At 32.5% G+C, this 21683-nt stretch overlaps 1 protein-coding gene across 1 annotated transcript in view; it reads right to left on the bottom strand.

The window, feature by feature from the left end:
* The window catches only part of PSPC1 (paraspeckle component 1), a 76701-nt gene continuing 55018 nt past the window's right edge, over positions 1–21683 (bottom strand). Inside the window, exons 7-9 of the mRNA XM_032315377.1 lie at positions 7922–7979; positions 4495–4664; positions 1–2460 (exon numbers count right to left, since the gene is read on the bottom strand). Of these exons, the coding sequence (XP_032171268.1) occupies positions 2275–2460; positions 4495–4664; positions 7922–7979 (414 nt within the window). The 3' untranslated portion in view covers positions 1–2274. The remainder of the gene's footprint in view (positions 2461–4494; positions 4665–7921; positions 7980–21683) is intronic.

Genomic DNA, 21683 nt, shown 5'->3' with positions numbered 1-21683 from the left:
TTAGAAAAGCTAATATTATTTATTTTTATATCTACTGCTTTTAAGCAAATGATATTCAAATATCTTCCTCAGTCTGTATACTAATTCACAAGAAAAAATACTGACTGAACCAGCCACAAAGTTGTTCATACAAAAACACTAAAAACTGAGTAACTGGGGATTCACAGATGCTCCACTTGACTGTCACTCAGAAGCTGACTGTTCCCAGGGTAAACTTGGTAAATACTGGAACAAAGGTTTTCTTGATGCAGGGAAAAAGCTGTGTAGAACTTTATTCTTGGAGCCAGAGTTGAGCCGGACACTAGAACATTCAGGAGATAAGGACATCTCTTTGTGTACTGGCTTTCAAATGTTCTTGAATCAATGTTACAGAATTTCACAGCCTTGGCCAAAGACAGCTTGGTATTAACATCAAAGGATCAAGTCTTTCCCACTCTTAATTCAGTTTTGAAGCAAAATACAAAGCTAGCAATTACCTGGGATTATATGAATAAAAATAAAGATGATGGGAAAGGTATATTTAGGTGCAATAGGTATCATTTAAAAATTATAGTTAATGTTAAAACTCCCTACACTGCAACTAATTAAATTCCACTCCCTGTCAACTCATCATACACGTGGAAAATGTGATGAGAACAATCTTTTTTGACTATTACTTACAACTTCCAAATCGTGTTTTCAAGTATTTGCCAAAAAACAAAAGCCTATGAATACTGCAAATTTTAGAAAATAATTCTATCCATACAGATGTGTTTAAAAAATATGTGAAACAGTACAAAAGAAAAATGTTACAAAAGAATGCATCTCAATTTTGCTTCACAACTGCTTTTATGCAAGATTTTAAATTAACCGAATTTATTTTTTTACAAAGTATGCCTTCCAGCATAAACAAATACCATGCAAAAACAAGTTAATTTTTACATACTGTTCATTTTAAAACAGAATAGTTTTCATAAAAATGCTAAAAGCATGATACAGTAACACACTAAAATGTGAGAAATAACTATGTTATAATCAATAGCTGATGCATCAGATTTGTGGCTTAATGTAAATATATAATTCCTTAAACATAATTTTAAATTAAACATGGCTAACATACAAAACTTTAAATATAACAAGGACTTTGTTTTAGAATAACAATTATAATGGGATAAAAACCAGTTTATTCCTAGTACTGAAAATCAAACTTCAAAATACCTATTTGACAGTAGAGGGAACTAATCTGATACAATGATCTCAGCCATTCTCAAATTAATTTTTTCTTTTTTAAATCACCACTTGAACTGTATTCCTTGGAAACAAACACAACTGGCCTGTCAGACAAGTTTACTGGACTTAACTATAGGATGATATTTACAACACCACAAAGTTAATCCATCTTTAATACTTCTGTAAACACTCTCAAGAAATAACCAATTCTAAACCACACCAAATCCTCTTTTAAAATCCAACCTAACAGTATTTTTTTATTTTAAAAGAAAATTAAAAGGGTAAGATCTAGATACGGACACCAAATAATGGCAGATAAGATTACAAATAGGCATAATTTTAAAAGCAAAAGAGATTTGCCTCCAAACAGTTTTTTTTTTTCCAAGATTCAAAAGGTTTATTTGAAAAAATCAGCACAGGACAAAGATATCCTTAATATTCCTTCTCAGAATATTTGAATATTCAGAATCTATATGAAATGTAGACAGCAACTCTGATTTCACAGAAAGAACATCATGGTTTTATACAAATGTAAACCCATTCCCACATCCCTCCCCAACGTACTATTTTTATCCACCCCTTACTGACATTAGCTTGTTCACTAAGCTTCTATCTTCAGTGCTACTTGCAAAAACTAAAAAGGAGAAAATCATTTTCATTTTTAAATCATTGGGATTAATTAAAGCAACCAAAGTATTACTGTTACAGCAAAGTTTAGTAAAACTATGAGAGAATACTACTAATAACATTTGTAAATTATCCAAAATGATTTCTTTATTAAGATTAAGTAACTACACAGACTTCACAGTTCTATGGCATATGTATATTTAGCTAAAGTCACAAACACATTTTAACATTCACAATGATGAGCATCATCATTACCATTCTAATCTACAAAGGTTATGTATGAATAAAGAAAAATACAAAAACCTCAAGTTTTACAAAAAAAAACTTTAAAGTCTACATACATTAACAATAAAACCATTTCTTCCAGGTAACAAGTAAAAGTGTAAAGGCATACCACTGAGGTTTTTTTTCTCTTAGTAGCCAGGAATGAAATAATGTTTAATATCTACGACGCTTATTAGGGCCTTCAAAGTTGCCCCCTTGGCTTCCTCTACCAAAACCACCAGGACCACCACTAACAGGACCTACACCACTCATTGGTGCTTGAGGGGTTTCAGAACCTGTTCTACTCCCCATAGGTGATCCCATCTGAGATGATGGTCCTTGAGGAAATCTATCATTGTGCTATAATACCACATAATAAATATGAAGTCCATTTGGAACACGCCAAATGTAAGTGACAAGAAAAATTGGCAAAATCCCAAGTGGTGGTGTCATGAAGTTCAGCAGAAAGTCCAGCAGAATCAGGATCACACATAGAAGGAAGAAAGGAGCAATTTAATTAGTTACTACGTTTAAAAAAAAAAAAAAAAAAAGCATGTGAAGAGTTACAATTGCTAATGCTATGCCCCAATTTCATGAAAAAAAGAACTGATTTTAAGAAGTAAGTGAGTGCCATTTAAACCTAATCAGTATTACAACACTGTTCTGATCTCTCTTTTTCTTAAAAGCTTATACTGTGCTGTGTAATAAAAAATATTTTTTTTGAAAATCCAAGAGGTAAAACTGGGGAGCAGCATCACATTGAAAAAATTAACATTTTAAAAATTTCAACAGTAATGCTTTTAACAAAAAAAGTACTAGTACAAAAACAAAGAGTTAAATTTCAGCATTAAAACCTTTGAGGTGTTTTTCCAGAAAGACTATTAATGGGAAAACAGATACAGTTTTTAAAACCTGACAGTTTACTAATATGTACTACTAATAGCACAATTAAATAAATATCTGAAACTTATGCTTTGGAAAACTTTACAATAACAATATACGTTAATCTCAAAGGATGACCAGAAATCCCTACATGCAGTAGTAAAATGTCACTGTGAAAAAGACCAAGGGTGATATTCAAATAAAGGTCACAATTTCAGGGAGAGGGGTGGGAAAATGGGCCAGTTATTATTACTCTTAAGTTACTACAGATGATTGATTATATGCTACAGAAAAACTTAACCAAAGTAGTAAAAGTTTTTACTTAGCTTTTCAACATTTTACTATAATATAAAGCCTCCAAAGAAGGAAACAAGTACACTAATTATATCATGTGCCATCTAATCATAGATACTATGGCACTGCCTTTTTATCTCTGTACATAAACACTCATTTAAAAAAAAAAAAAACTGCTGGCATGTCTAATTTTTCCAAATTTTTAAAAGACTGCATTAAAGTAATTAAGTTTTAAAAATGATGAAACACTGTATCCATCAATTCTAAGATGCACATTCACTTTTAACATCTCTAAAACAGTATGGATTTATATTTGATGGCATGTCTGAATTTAATTGGCAGTGCTTTTTCTTTCTTAGCAGCAATGACGCCTTAACATCTGCTGTGTAATTCCAAAACTAAACTGCCTTTTCAAAACATACAATCAACCAATCTTCCTTTTCTGAATATTATTTAGAACAACCATTAACAAAAACCAAATGAGAAAATGTTCTGCCAAGAGCCTCATTTAAACAGTGATAGACTTCAAGGAAAATGAGAGAAGTTACGAGTCTTGCTACTGATATTCAAATAAAATAAGAACTACTGAAAAATTTTGCTTTTATAATTATTTGACCCAAACAAAGATATCTTCACACTGTCAAACCAGGAAATAAACTGTATGCTTTTTAAATTTTGTAACAAATACAAAATGAGTAATTCTGTAAGACTGCAAAATGTAAACTGAAAATACACGTTAAAATTTTAATATACATTATTTTATAGTTTAAAAAAGTTCCCTGAAATTAATCGTAAGTGATCTTTTCGTTAAAAGTGTTTACTAAAACCTGTTTTCACACATACTGGAGTTTCATTCCCCACCAAAGGTAAGGAGTCCACACAGGAAAAGAACACAATCTTAAAATACTTGGCCTTTACAGTGAATACTAAGAGGTGGATACACACTAAAAGCAATATAAAGATAACTGTAATTAATATGTATCTGCCATATAATTGAGTACAAAAGCGTGCCAAGAATGGTAAATTAACTCTTGTTATATATAAAAATTGCCTCTCATAAGTCAATATAGAACTTCACAAAATTACGTTTCCTTCACTGCATCGTGACCTTTACTGCCAAGACAAATGATGCCAAATTATGTTAAGTGTGAAGTTACCTTTGGGGCAGAAAAATATGTATTACTGAATATAATCAAAATAATGTTTATGATACATTACCACTGCTCCATTATCTGGCATCATTGGAGTTCCCATATTTGCAGCTCCTTCTGGTCCCATGGCAGGACCAGGACCCATTGGTGGGCCAGGTATAGTTCCTCTGTTGTTCATATTCATACCCATCATTGGAGGAGGACCTTGGTTACCAGCAGGTGCTGGGCTAAATGCATCTACGCAAAACAATCTATACTTAGAGCTGTCCTATCTTAGTTTAGTAAACATTAAAAACTTAACAATACTTATGCAAACTATATAACGACTGTTATCAAAATCACTTCCTTCTTTGAGAACAGGGCACCTAATTTTATCTACTCCATAATAGAGCATTACCTACACTACAGAATTTTCAACCCAAAATCAAATGTATATAAAACAAATGAGAGAACTATCAGTTATTGTAGGATATTTGAGACTGTCAAAGCTTCAAAGTTTTTTTAAAAAATGAGTATTACTTGTTATAGTCTGCTTTTTTAAGAAACTACTCTCTTACAATGGTAACTATATTATACCAGCTTAAATTAACAGCCAAGGATTAGTACTTGGAAACTATAAGTAGGTATATAAAGTTCACTAAAACTAACCTCCTGACTTTAATGTAAGTTACTGAACATATTCCAAAATTATAGGAGGTACTATTTTTTAACTTGAAACATTACAGCAATAGGCAATCTAAGCAGAACAACTGAAAAGCGCCATCATGACAAAGCTTATTTTTTAAAAGCAAATATAAACATTAACAGAGCTATCTGAATTTTTTCGACATACTAAAAATTATAGAAATGGGGATAATCGTGTATAGTTCAAATTTTTCCATCAAAAAGATATCCACCCAACCTCATGTTAATTCCAATAGTGTTTGAGCTGAAATATTGTATTTATAATGGTTTCAAATACAACATTTTAACAAATCTTCTTTGAATTTTATTTTTAAAGTACTCATACTTTATTTCATTAAAAATTCGTAACAGACAAACTCCAACTTAGAGTTCTCTTCTAGTGTTTCATTCTATAGGTCAATTTTATAACCCTCAGAACTCAATTTCTCAAAAACACATTATAACAGGAGATTGATACTTTCATTCAAACCCAGAACTCTATCTAGTACCAAATGCAGCTGACTTCTACATAAGACTGAGCCCAGGGAGCAACTGGAAGGAAAAAGTCTTTCTTACTCCCTACCATCCCTGGCAATATACAGACTACCACTCTCAACCCAATCCTTGGGAACTTAGCCACTTCATGAGATGAAATTATTTTCCTTAATCCCAAAATGTCCCTGCTAACAAACTGAACATTGTAACTATCCAAGAATATTTCTATTCCCTTAGCATAGCTATAAATAAAAATTTTTACTAGAATTCCATGACATGTCCCACATGGAAATGAGGAAGAATGGAGACACTATCTATAAGGAATCTTAACTTTCCCTAAAAAGAACAGATCAAGGATTAGGCTTTTCTTCTCTTTTTAATAAAATATAGTTTTTACACTTAAATTGCAAGATTCAAATATAACTATACAACTATGGGTATAATAAATCAAAAATAACATTTCCAACTATCAGTAATTAGAGTCTTATTTCTAGTAATTAAGATTTCTATCACTTTACTTTAATTACTTTTTATTTACTTTAATTACTTTACTTAAAGTAAATTTAAAGATCTAAGAAATGTTAGAATTATCTGGTCCCCTGAAAACAGTTTTATAATCTATGTTTTACTTGGCAGTACACTGGTGATACACCAGAAGATCTTTTGCCACATTCTATCAATGTAATTTGATAAGAATATGACAATTTACTGATTCAACAGTGGCATTCAACTGCATGATAATGATTCATAACTCTAGTAAGCCATCAGGACAAGGTCTCGGATTGAATAAAATGTACACTGGAGAAAATTAAATGGACTGGACCTTAAGGGGAGTTGAGAAAGTGCTCAATTGTAATATGGTTCTCTAATGAAATAAAATGCCATAAAAAATTTTAGTTCTCTTAAATTCCTAACTAATTAAGGAAACTAAAGGTATACACTCTCATTATTCTTCTGACAAAGTTGCTAAAAGTCAATTAGAATGTTTCCAAGGTCTCAGCAACATCTGAAATATTTCAGCTGCTTCTAATGTTAATGACAGTCTAATAATTATAATGGCATTTTAAAGTACCTCCAATCCATAACCTCACATTTATAACGCTTAAATAAACCATCTGTATTATATTATACACTATTCTACAACTTACTTTTAAAAGACAAAATAAAACTGAAGTACTTGTACATTACCAGATATTCAACTGTGTCTCTATAACTTATGTCCTACAACTGTACCTACAGAACTTATGTATTCTTTGTTCACCAATTAATTTATGTATCCATAACTAATTTCAAATTAAGATCTTTATAGGTAAGGGTCATGTATCATGCTTCCTTTGTATACCAGAAATGCTTAGTAACTTCTTACTGGTAGGTAAGAAAAATGACAAAATATATAGCAATGAACAATTTCAGATGATCTGACTGAAAGTAGCAAATAAACTGCACGAGAAATCAGAGGAAAAAAGGTAGATCACAGAAAATGTTCATCCCACATATTACTTTTTTTTTTTACTCCATACACTATATATCCTAAGTACTACATGCTAATGGTAATGTAATATGTATACTTTGAGTTATGTAAAGATTTTAATTTTGTGACAGCTTCTGTGGGACAATATGAAACAAGTATTTTAAAAATTTATCTAATTTTTAAGTGTATGACATTTCAAATCTACTGCTTCCCTCAATAGTGGAGAAGCTAATGTAGGTACTTTCTTCAAAACTTTACATAATCTCTAAAGATATGCATCAGCCCAGATGCATAAGACATATCTAATTTTCTTGACATGTCACAGATGCCTCTGAACAGTGCACTTTTGTGCACAATATGGTAGGTGAGGGCAAAATAAGCTAAACATTCAGTAAAATAAATAAAAATAACTAATACACAAAACATTACCTTACCAATAAAAATTTATAAAATACTCTCAAGAAGTTTAAAACCCCTACAAATTCAGCAACTATCAAAATTTCTAAGAAAGGTAAAAAGAGCCAATTTGAAAGCATGAAATTTGATTTTTTAAAAATGCAACATAGATATATTACACCATGGAATGACTGAACAGGTTTCAGGTTTTATCAAAACCTGGTTACAGGTTCCTTTCATTAAGTCTATTAAAACATAATATACCTTTTAGCCTTCAATGAAACAAAATTCTTCCTTAGCATATTAGTTTTAATATACTTGTATTTTTTCAACTTAATATAAGAAATTTCACCATTATAAGCGCTGGTTCCAAATTTTAGTTTGCTACTGATATGTAGATACCACAAACAGCATGTACAATTCCCCAAAGAATTACAAGTTACAGAAGGCTTTTGCTTCAAATCCCTACCTCCCATGTTTATTGCTCCACGGGGACCCATATCACCCATTCTCATTTCCTGTTCTCTCTGTAAGTAAGCATAGTTGTCACAGTCAACCTATCGATCTTATGACTTTACATTTCCCATCTAAAACCAAAAAGAAAAGAATAAATTGGGACATCACTTTCCATTAAAAAATTAAAATTTTCCACATGACTTACTTAATAAGAACACTGAAAAGAAACTTCAGTCTTCCAGGTCTGGTATGCCACAGTGCTTAGAGCACTCAGTTTATACTACTAGATTATCAATGTGTCAAATTACATAAAATCTATCACAGAATGTTTTTAATGTTCAAGAGAGCAAAGACATATGCTTAGACTCCAAAAAAAGAAAAATCTAGTATTAATAACCACCAGGGCCCATTATTTTTTTCCTTCCACGAGGAAATTTTGTCTTAAAACAAAAATGACCACTACCCCTTTTATATTCAAATGTATTCAAACATCCAAAACAAACAGCTATAGCGTACTAAGCCAAAAATAAAGTTATATAGACAATTTTCATTGTTAATACACCTTTGCATTTTTGTTCAAATATTTGAGCACTGTTTTTCACCCAGGACCTAAAGATTTGCCATGAAAAGTCTCCACAACACACGATTATTAAAAGTTCAACCTAACACTGCTTCCTTTATTTGAACAAGGGTTTTACTTGGAAATCTAAATAAGTGTTATTACACAGTCAGCAAGTTCTGAAACAAAATGCTCTCGAGGTTAACTGTGATACACAAGGTCATGCAAATGACAAACTTTTAAATTTCAGTAAAATTCAACTCCTTCTAAAAACTCATTTATTAACTCATTTATTAACAGTAGTTATACAGAATTAACTTCAATGAAACTCTAGGTGAAATTACCCCAATTCTGTAATTCAAACTTGCACTATTATGATCTTTTCCATTATCAGACCAGTGTGTTAAACGTAGCAATCATAAAACACATTTTGAGACAAAGTAGAAATGTCTAAATCTTAAAAAGGTGCTTTTCTTTTAAAAGCAATTTTATTAAAATGTGATTAAAATTCTTTAAGAATACAAAATACCAGTGTAAAACACTAGGAAAAAGAGGAAGTAAAAGCCTATGGTATATGGTAGATAAGCCCAGATCTACTGCCCTTTTCTAAGCTAATGGGCATGCCTCAAAATGTAACCTTTCATAAAGCTGTGGTTAAAAAAAAATAAATCACTTACATAGCATCAGGAAGAAATATTTGTCAATTATGTAGAAAACATAAATCCCAAATTTTCTCAAAGCTATTTTTTTAAAACTTTCCTACAACTAAAATTTGTCTCTTCTCATAAAACGTTTGGTTAGTGATGGATACTAACTAGCAAAACAACTAGACGATTTCATAGGATGGATTTCTATTGTATGGAAAATACTATTTTATCATCAAACCAAGCTGTCATTTCCTCATCACCAGAACCTGATAAAATGCAGACTGCTTCAGCATGTCCAAAACCTTCCAGGTATTATTTATAGCAGATACTTGTTATGGAAAAGCTGGTTCCATTTCAGCACCACAGTAAAATGCATGATTTTTTGACCATGACATCTTAGGTGAACAAGGGTTTAACTTTTAGTTTTGGATTTGCCTTAACAATGAAGATGAAGAATGCAATATCTAACCCCTAACAAAGAGTAATTAAGATAATCTTATTGTATGAGACTTCAATTTTCAATTGAGACTTCAATTTTCAAATCCCCCTTAAATATTCTGACATCCTAACTGGATGCCTAGGATTCACTGGTGGGAACAAAAAGGGAGATAAAGTTTTTATTATCTCCTGATAATTTCATCTGCACCTACAATTTTCCAGAATAACAATGTTTAGCTTTATTATTCACAAAGTTCAGTACTTTGAAAAAGAAACTGTTCTATTATTCTATTTTCTTCATTAATAGAATTCTGAAGAGATTAATATATCAAATACATTTTGGATTTTTAAAAAGCTTTTATTTATTAAGTAATCTCTACACTCAGCATGGAGCTCTAACTTACAACCCCAAGATCAAAAGTCACATGCTCTACTGACGGAGCCAGTCAGGCACCCCAAGACTTAGGTTTTTTAAATCAACTATTCAACAGTGACCATTACATTTCCTTTCTGAAGCTCTATTAGAAACTGGTTCCAGGGGCATCTGACTAGCTCCATCAGAAGAGCACGCATCGCTTGCATCTCAGGGTTGTGGGTTTGAGCCCCACGTTGAGTGTAGAAATCACTTAAAAATAAAAATCTTTAAAAAAGAAACAACTGGTTTTCCAGTTCTAAAATGTCTTTAAATGAAATAATCAGAATGTCTTAACAAAATCCATGCTAATGTAGCCTATCACTGCATTAAAATACATATAATACAGCATTTTTCATTAGATACATATATACTCAATTTCTTTAATACTGATGTTTCCTTAAAGAAAATTACTGAGTACTGTTTTATATAGCTTCACACATTAAGATTAAGAAAAAGAGACAGTATAATTAGATGAGAGATCATTTTTTAACTATTTTAAAAGGAGCAAAAGAAGTTTTCAACTTTCTAGTCGTATCTTAAGATTACTGTCATTTTCGCCAGAACAATGAATACTGTTACGCTGAAAAGAAATTAAAAAAAAAAAAAGATTACTGTCATTTTCTAAAAATCCACTGCTACATACTTCTAGTAAAATGCAAAGGTCAGAGATTATATTTAAAGGTACAGGTTAGCAATGAAAATTAAGACAGTACTTCTCATTTAACTTTATTTATCAAGTATCAGTTAGGAGAAACGGTAAGGAGAAAGTTCACTATTAACTGTGTACCCACCCAAAAGGCAATACACGGCATTACACAAGACCCTCACTTCTATGAATTCTAATATCTGAAATTAGAACTGGTGCATAAAATACACGGTATTTTTGGGATACGAATTTTAATGCTTTACTACTTTACCAAAAATTAAGAGTCACGATTTGACATGAAACAACTTACATGTAAACAAAATCTTGATAAAGATTACACAATAAGTGTACTTTATTACTATGCAATGAGATAATAAAGCTATGATTAAAACTGAAAACTTGGTTTAAATGATTCAATTAATTCAATTACTCTTCACAGCAACTCTATCAAGTAGGTCTTCTGTTACCCTATTTTAGAGATCATAAAACTGAGGTACAGCACTGTTAAATAATTTACTCAAGGTTGAACTAACATAAAAATTCTGCCAAAATAGAGTTCATTTAAGTTTCTACCTTCACAAAACACCTTCATTTTTTTCAAGGATTCCAACAAAACCCAACAAAAGGCAAGGTTTTTAGTTATTTTTATTCACAAGTTGTGCCTTTCCATTAAAAGAATTATATATATGTATTCCTGAGCTTGTCATTGAAGTATGCTTAAATTCACAGCTGACCAAAAAAGCAAGCAGAGTATGACTGATTTCCAGAACCACATCATCAAAGCGGCATTCATTAAAACAATGGCTCTCAGAGCGTGGCTGGCAGAGTACTGAGTCCACAAGACCCTTTCGGGAAATGCACAAATTCAAAACTGCTTCATGTCTTAATAAACATTAGAACACAATTATAAAACTATAATCTAATTGGGCTTTTCAGTCTATCAACATATGTAGGAATGGTGTACAAGCAATTGGGAGGCAAAAATCTTGGTATTTTAGCAAAAATTAAGGCACTTATATTCAATTTTTACTAGTAACTATTATTTTTTTTTAAAGATTTTATTTATTTGTTTGACAGACAGAGATCACAAGTAGGCAGAGAGGCAGGCAGAGAGACAGGAATGGAAGCAGGCTCCCCGCTGGGCAGAGAGCCCCATGTGGGGCTCGATCCCAGGACCCTGGGATCATGACCTGAGCCGAAAGCAGAGGCTTTAACCCACTGAGCCACCCAGATGCCCCACTAGTAACTATTATTGTTGCAAGGGAGCAACGGGCAGGACAGCAGAGGAGAGGTTGTCTGCCCAAACAACTAATTTTAAAATTTCAACTAGAATATGTAGATGAAGCAGTTAGAATTATTTTTACTGAATCCCTACATGTCTTTCTAATAATCTATCCAAAACCGGATATATACATAAATCACTTCTGCTCCATTCTGAAATAGGGTGGTTCTTCAAGAAAAACATTCATATGATTGGGTTGTAAACGGAGTAAGACAGCATCTGACAAACTATGATTACTGACTTGTGTACAGGTATTCCTTGTTTTTCTAAAGAAGTATTATGCCACTTGGCTTTTGCGAAAGACCTACATTTGTAGTACCTGCTTTTGCTAACCAAAAAGGGATTCTTACTTCTACGGAAAAAGGCAAAAAGTGAACATAAAGTTCAGTGTGTTTTGTAGCAAGCAATTTTAGAAGCAGCAAAAAGTACTATGAAGCACCCTCCCTGGGAACTATACTTAGCCTCTCATCACCAAGCTGTCATAGCTTTGAACGGTGTGTGAACATCTGTGCTTAATCTAGATTTATTCTGTGGATCAGTAGCAAGATGTGTAATAAGCCTATCAGAGAGGCCTAAGAGTTGTAATTCCAGGTAAGAAACTCCAAAAATTTTTCATATGAATATTAACGGTAGTTGTTTCTTCATTTTATGCCATTTTTTGGCTAACAAAAGGTATCACAGGAATGTTCCACTTTGGGACAGCATTTGGCAGACATTTTCTGACAAGATTAGTGATTTGTTTTTAATTCTGTGTAATAAACTGTATTAAAATTTAGAAGATGCACATAACTTAATGGATCAATATTTTTCTAATGTTTGGTATACGACGTTACAAAAATCGTGCATAGGTTAAAAAAAAATAATCCAGTCAAGGTAGCCCAATAGATTGTAATGCAATGAAGACAAAAATAGGTACACTTCTCTGAAAAGGTTAAAATATACTCGTCTCCATTTTACGAATTACTTATCTAAGTAAAACTGGTTTTTCTTCATGCACTTTAATCAAAAGAGCATTCTGCAACAGATGGAATGCAAAAGCAAATATGGGAAGCCAGCCATTTCTATAAAGCCAAACATTAAGCAAATTTACAAAACAATAAAACAATACTACTCTTCCCACTACATATAAGTGGAACGTCAAGGAAATCTGCAAACATGTAAAGTGAAGCCAGTGCTCCCAGTACTACCGATTTTCTTTCAACTTTCTCTTATCTAATATGGTAATCACTGCTGTAACAAAACAAAACAAAAGCTCTTAATTTTTAATAGTGTAAAAAAATTTCAATACCAAACAGTTTAAGAACCAATGCTTTTAAGTTCTAGTCAGTATTCATTCATGAAAATAAAAGCAGAAAATCTGCACTAATGTAAAGTAAATAAACCAGTGAAGAACTTCACATTATTTTGTGTAGAATAGGATCTTTTCCTTTAATACTTAATACTCAAAATATCAACCTATGAACTTAAAGATACTATAGTTTCTTTTTTTTAGATAACCAAATTTAAAGGATTCACATGGTACACAAAGGTGAGTCTAAAAGTAGAATATGAATGCCTAAGGTTTAGAAAAGTACACTACATAATGATTCAACATAGTATCAACTGAAACATTTTGCAATCAATGATAAAGATATATTAATCTGACACTGAGTAATGTAAATTCCTGTTTGAATGAATGCAGTCTTAATGACCATGATCATTACTCTTTAATTTGTAAAGATCTTTCACATACATTTCTGAAAAAGCCTCCAAGGGATTGTTAAAGGATCACCACATACCATCTAGGTTGTGTCTTGATAAAGAAAATGCCAAAATTCCTGATATAAAAACACTGATAAAGAACATTTAAATCTACTAAGGGAAATATAATTCTAAAGAAACATCTTAAGCTCTGGGAAGTAACAAGACTCAACTTTTTTATAATTAAGAATTTCTAAAAATAAATTGTTTTTAGTACCTGGAAATAGATCTTTCCCTTCACTAGAAAAGTTCACATAAAAGAATAAAGATTATTAGATAGCTAATCTAACTTTCAAGAGAGAAACTGATTAGCAGCTGAAATACTATCTAACAAACAGGGTATTTGGAAATTAAAAATGAAAGAAAAATCAATTACATGAAATATTAAGAAAATGGGTATAAAGAAAAAAATTCAAAATAAAAGGTAGGCCTCTTTGACAAGAAATTATTCCCTCATTTAAAAAGTTCTAATACTGAAGGGTATATGCATCAACAAAGTAATATTTTCTTAATAGAAATGAAGTAATTGTAAACTAAAAAGGGAAGACATGTTCCCACTGATACAAATAATAGCATGCAAACTTTCAATCATAATGATACAGAGAATGCTTGAGAATGTTAAGCAAAAATGCTTAACATTTTTATTTTTACTTCAAGTAGTTAAAAAGAGTAATTTCCAAAACATACTATTCACTACTAGACCTCAGGGCAGGGGGGAATTATGTTTTAAGCAACCTAAGACAATCTTTCAATAAATACAATCTGTGATGGTTTTTTACCCTCAATTTGAATACATACATTCCATGATATCTGGGAAAATGTCCCTCAGTTTTATAACTGTTAAAATGAAATTTTACACCATGTATCATTAGGGAATTGCAAATTAAGACAACAATGAGATACCACAACACACCAATTAGAACGACCAAAATCCTAAATACTGACAACACATAGTACTGACAAGGATGTAGAGAATTAAGAATTCTCATTCACTGCTGATAGGGATTATAAATGGCATATTCACTCTGGAAGACAATTTAACAGTTTCTTACAAAACTAAAGATAATCTTACATACACACAATCCAGCAACTATACTCCTTGGTATTCATACAAAGGAGCTGAAAACTTATGACCACACAAAAACCTGCACATGGATGTTTATAGCAGCTTTTTCGTAACTGCTAAAACCTGGAAACAATCAAGATGTCCATCAGTAGGTGAATGGATAAACTGGTACATCCAGACAATGAGACATTATTTAGCACTAAAAATAAACAAGCTATCAAGCCATGAAAAGACACAGAGTAACCTTAAAATGCTTATTACCAAAAAGTCAGTATGAAAAGGCTACATATCATAGGATTCCAACTATAAGACATTCTGGAAAAGGCAAAACTATAATGAAAGTAGCAGAAATCAGTGGGTCCCCAGGATTAGGAAGGAGAGGGGGATGAAGAGACAGAGGGCAGAGGATTCTTAACGGGTACATTTGCTGAAAGTCCACCGACTGCCCAACACCAAAGTGAACCCTAACATAAACTATTTTCTTTTGGCAATAATGATGTTCCATTGTGATAGTGAAGGACTCTGGATACATGTTGGCGGAAGGAGGTATATGGGAAATCTCTATCTTCGGCTCAATTCTGCTATGAATCTAAAACTAAAAATTAGTCTATTAAAAATTTTATTTATCTGTCAGAGAGAGAGAGAGAGAGAGAGGGAGCGCACATGCACAAGCAGGAGGAGCGGCAAGCAGAGAGAGAAGCAGGCTCCGCACTGAGCACAGAGCCCAATATGGAACTCGATCCCAGGACCCTGGGATCATGACCTGAGACGAAGGCAGATGCTAAACCAACTGAGCCATTCAGGCATCCCTATTAAAGTTACGAATAATAAAGATTTGTTACTTGTTAAATTTAAAATCAGAAGTAAGAGGAAACAAATATAAGTAGGAAGGCTGATATCTTAGCTCACTATATTCATTAACCTCAAGACAAGAACCTCTTAATCTACATTCACTCAATGTACTTTTTTTAAAAAGATTTTATTTATTTATTTGACAGAGAGAGATCACAAGTTAAGCAGAGGGTCAGGCAGAGAGAGGAAGAAAAGCAGGCTCCCTGCCAAGCAGAAAGCCCAATGCAGAGCTCGATCCCAGGACCCTGAGATCATGACCTGAGCCGAAGGCAGAGGCTGAACCCACTGAGCCATCCAGGTGCCCCTCACTCAATGTATTTTTAAAGCCTGGTTTGGGTACCTTTAAAAGATTATGCTTGGTGTCACTGTCAAATACAGAAATTGCAGCTTTTTAATAACTAGGGTGGTTTTCTAACTGAAGATTAATTAAATATAATTACATATAATCATCATGTATCAAGAGACGGAAGGGAAAAAATATTTTAAACAAATTATTTTTAAAACAAGTTCATATTCAACTAAGAATATTTTTAATCATATACCCAAGGGACATTTTCAAAATTATCATTATCACCATCACTTTTCAACTGTTATGGCAAACTTTAAAGAGATGCTTTTAAAAATTGAAACTGATTAGAAATATTTATTCAGATTTGGTTATTCTATCCTAAACTCTTAAAGAAATCAACCACGATGGTATCAGCTACAGCCACAAACATAGTATTTTGAATAGTGTCCTATCAAAAAGCTCACATAATACTGGTAACTGGGTCGCATTTCTTCACCCATAACCTCTTAACCAGTACATTTCCTTACCAAAGTCAAAACAACTATCATGACTGGTCAGACTATGATATGAAAGATGAAACAGAAGGACTAATATAAACTGTATAAGAAGAAATGCCAAACTGGCCCCATCAACAGAAGAAAGCAGTGGAAGGAACAAACAAAAGCACATGTGTTCTGATGTATAAAGAATTAAAGTATATATTTAATGGGGAATCTTTCTGTTAACGATATTAGGCATTACATTATTTTAGCAGTATGCCAGAAACACTGAAATTTTAACAAATTATGTTTTTCCTAAGTAGATAACTCAAAGCTACAGGTACATTTATAATAATTCTAAAAATATTTCAGTGGTAACTAAATAAAATCCAAGTATTTAAAATATACAATTATAAGAGAAACTACTATAATAAGCATATCAATTGTTTAAAAGCAGAATTTTAAGAAGCAGTAATAGGCCAAATGAAGAAGTTACTTAGTGAGAAACAAGGTAAATTTACAACCAGAAAACAGAGAACATGAAACATGATGTACAATATAGTGCAGGATATCATAAGACAAAATATAGGCAGACTTACCCATATACTTTCAATTGCTTGAAATTTTAAACAGAAATAAAAACATTTCATCAGCAGAGCATGCTCACAAACCCAAGTTCCTACCCCATCACTAATAGTTAGATAATAACTACAGAGAGATATTAACATTCACATTTATTTAGTCAGATTTGATATAAAACTCTGGCATTTCAGGTGATACTAGCAGAACTTTATGTCCTCAATACAAAGTACAAAAGATACTAGATGGAGGCTGACCTAAAAAAAATTTTTTTTACACAATCACCTTGTAGAACAACTCCTGTTTCAGGGTGGCTCTAAATATAATGCTAAGTCACAAAGCAGAAGTAACAAGTTGAATTTTTATGTCTTCCTAGAATCTTTTTAATTCAACTTAATACCTAAAAATCTTATTATTTATATCACACATATGTGACATCTCAAAAAGTGTTTACTTTAATTAACATTTCTATTTGCCAATCTTGACTTTCTTCTTCTCAACCCCTCCAGAAAGGTAAACATGAGCTGAAAGATCTTATCATTCTGAACAAAGATGAGAACAACTGACCATTTCAAATGAAAAGACATGATGTATATCTACAACACAGTGGAATAATAAACCATTCATATTTTTTTTAAAACCCAAAATAATATCTACAACAGTGCCAAGGCTACTCAATGCACTCTTCACGTTCCCTAGCAGAGAATCTTTCTCTTAACTCTCAAAACTTTTTAGCTGTATCTCTGTATACTTTACGTAGATACTCTACACCTAATCCTCAAAGACCTGACCCTGAGCTTGATTCATTTCTGTATCCTCCAAGGTACCAAGCACTCTGTTCCGAAATAGTAAAACAGTGAACAAATTTTCTTATTAAATGGAAACCTCTAAATCTTCCTGTAAGTCTAATGCTCTTATAGGATATTCAAGTGGGATCCAAATAATGAAAAGTTAGGTGTGCTGAAAACCAAACAAAAAAATTGTTATTTGACTATTTTTGAAAAACTTACTGTTACGGGATTCCATTATGAAGTCTACAAAAATATCAATAGTCTTAACACCACCTATGTTTCAAAACTACAAAGGCTTAACATCTGAGACATTAGTATTCAATAAATACCAAAGTATTGTGACCCAAAAAGAAGAGTGAAAATCGTATGACTGAGGAGGACTGGTATTTGAAAAACAGGACATCAAACAACTATTTAATTCTCCCTATTCGTGTCTAAGTAACTACAATATGACAAACACAGACTCTCAAACTCAAAAAATTCAAAGAGGCAAATTAGTTGGTAACAAAGTCAGAAAATAATTAGAATGTAATGTGGTAAGCATTAAAAAAGAATATTGAAAAGGATACAGCTGAGGTGTATAGTCAGAGAGGGTTATGCATACACTTGAGTACATTCTCCAGGAGGAAAGAGATAAAGAAATTTTTCTGATTATAAGCCTCTCTGAAACTCTAATGGAAGGTAAGACAAAAAAGGACACTAATCATCTAACTGGACACAGAAATAATTAAGTACAATAGAGTGACTTCTGATAAAGTGTGTGTAGAGTTTAAGGAAGGCTCAATAAGCATTTCCCTTTGGAATTATTCGGAAGTCTTTTAAGTATGAATGAAAAAACAATTATTTATAATTATATGATTGGGACAATCATCCATCCTGCTTTGCCTGAGCCAGCCCGTTTTTCTGCCTACTATAAAAAAGTAACTTCATTTTTTTAAGATGTATATTTTTATTAAACTAATTAAAATTTTATAGGCACACACTCATAATTTAAGATATAATTTTTTTAAAAATCTGTCCTCAGTCACACTTCCATCTACTCCTGATTCCTTCTCCCAGAGGAAAATACTTTGTTCTTTACAGACGCTGTCTCCATATTTTAAATTATACAATTTTATTTTCTTTTAAAACATTTTTACTTTAGATATCTAAATATTTAGCTTAAGAAATTAGCTCTCTTATATGCACCCAATCCCCATTTTTCTCTTTCCATCTTCTGAGTGTAGTTCTTCCAGTTGATTAAATCAATATTTAGTTGGTACATTATTATTACCTTTTAAATATGATTCACAGTTGGGCAATTTATTGTGCTCATATTTAAATAGTACCCATATTCAGTTGTCCCAATCAGAATAAAAATTATGTTTTCCCCTATTAAAAAATCCCGAGAAGGGGCACCAGGGTGGCTCAGTGGGTTAAAGCCTCTGCCTTCGGCTCAGGTCATGATCCCAGCATTCTAGGATCAAGCCCCACATCAGGGTCTCTGCTCTGCGGGGAGCCTGCTTCCTCCTCTCTCTCTGCCTGCCTCTCTGCCTACTTGTGATCTCTAATAAACAAATGAAGTCTTTAAAAAAAAATCCTGAGAAGTTTCAAAGAGAAGTGAAAGGATCAAAGATTTCCATAGCTGGTTAAATTTGATACATATCTTCAATTCAAATACTCTCAGTTGTCAAAATCCCTAAAGATCACTTCCAAAGTACATGTAAACATTACAAATGTAAACACCTATAGATTTTTGTTTTCACTTGACTACAAGTCTAATTCCAATTAGGCTCCATCCCAAATATCCAGAAAAGTTCCTGGCTCACTGTAAGAAACACATTAAATTATTTTAGTAAATAAATAAATGAAAACATTAATAAAAACCTGTTTACATCTAGAGCCTTATATGGGAAATCACTGCAATATAACTGGTAGAATCAATTCTGATCTTTACCATCATGTCTAAATCACTGGAACTGGACTGCCACTATCAACAGCAAGAGGTATACTTAGCTACCCAGCAAGTCAAACCTAAATCTGACACCAAACCCTACAGCAAATAATTCTTCGGTCATATCCACAGAAAAATAAAGATGCTATAAACACTCCTTGTGAAGTATGTCCTTTGTTTGAATGCTTCAGGAGTTTAGACTTCCAAAAAACAATCTTCTTCTGCAATACAATTAAATCACTTGTTAGAGCTAAAAAATTTATATATAAAGAGGAGTAATGCCCAGGTGGAAACCACAAAATGGCAACTTCTCTCAAAAATTCAAAAATCATTTCAGAAAATATATTTGTACCTACTCGCTAGTAATTAATGATTATGGTCAGTTCTCTGTGTCAGGACCTATTAATGAAATTTTATTACTGGCTAGAATTTCTGTTTTGATTTTGTACATGGCACATCAGGGAAAACTGGGTCATAATCAAATCAGAGAAAAGAAACAATGCCCACTCAAGAAGCAGGAAAAAAGACTAACAAAGAAAAGGCTGATTAAATAGGCCAAATTTCGCAGTACTGATCAAGAAAGCGTAACAAATGAAAGAACAATGCTTTATGTCTCTACTAAGAAAATATCTGAAAACTCTAAGATAATCAGCTATGGGGTAGTGATGCTTTATCAGTTCTTCCAGTAACTTGTGCTCTGATTTATAACCACGACTACCAATAAACCTTCAGGACACTAATTTGGATTCTTCAGGGACCTTGATTCTAAGATATGAGGTGCTCTATTCAATAAGCCTTCTAAAAACACTGGAAAAAAACATATTAATTAATAAATTTGCATTTTAATTCACAAACTCTTTGGAGTTTGGTTAAGATGAGTCACTTTTTATAGATTACCCCCAACTCCCAGACTGGACTCTAGACCAGGGGTGGGCAAACTTTTTTGGCAAAGAAACAGTATGTATTTCAGGCTTAGCAGGTCAAAGGGTCTTGATACAGTCTCATACAGCTGTGTCTTGACTAGTCAATCTACCACTTTTGGACAAAGCAGCCATAATCAAAATATAAACACAACTGTATTCCAATAAAACTTTCCAAAAACAGGCAATGTTCAGATTTGGCCTGGCTTATCCCAGTCCGTCAACCCCCAGTCTAGATGAAATACTTAAAAAACAAAAAGTTAATCCATCATTTGAGACAATACCTCCTCCATATATAGGCTGAAAGCTGAACTAAAAGTTGTCACACCAAAATCCCACACAGCACTGTTCACATAAAATGCTGGGGTACTTCCATTAAGTGTATAAATCCTATCCTCCATGTTGACTGGCTCTGAGCCCTCCCTTCAAACTCCCAGGATCCATAAAAAATTCAACTACTAATATTCTTATTTCAATATTTCAACTATATCTCATTTCAAGATACAGCCAATTGTCTTCTATTTTGCTAATGAAAATAAAGAGACTGAAGAGCTGTTTAAAATGCAGATTCCATGGCTCCAACTCAGACCCACTGCATCAAAAATATTTGATGAATTGAACTCAGACATTTTTTTTTTTTTAAGTTCGAGAAGATGTGATGCACAGGTTGAAAATTACTAAATTTAGCCAAAAATGTGATCAATGGAGAATGTATTAGATTCTACTGTAATCATGAAATGAATCAATTTGTAGGCTGGAGACCTAAGGGGAACAACCTACGTTTTTAAAAACCTCCCTGAGGGTTTATTATGCACTATTTGAAAAACACTACCATGGAAGAGGCATTACACCCTTAGCCTCTGGCTACTTCTCCTTAATGGTCTTGGCCTCACTATATAATATACTAGAACTACTCTGACAAAGAAACATAACTGAATCAAATTATTGCCCTAGCATATAATATACATTTATTTCCAGGTTTATTATGCACATGTGTTTAAACATCCAGGGCTATTCCCACCTACTCAAACAAAAGTAAAAATTCTTCAGTATCAATTCATGTATGTGTTTTGAAACAGATCTGAAGGGCTATTCTTTTATTTACTAAAAAACAAAGATTAATATTTACATCAAATACA

This window comes from Mustela erminea, chromosome 15, assembly GCF_009829155.1.
Source record: "Mustela erminea isolate mMusErm1 chromosome 15, mMusErm1.Pri, whole genome shotgun sequence".
Taxonomy (NCBI): Eukaryota; Metazoa; Chordata; class Mammalia; order Carnivora; family Mustelidae; genus Mustela; species Mustela erminea.
Note: the sequence above shows the minus strand (reverse complement) of the source record. Positions and strands in the feature narration are given on the sequence as shown.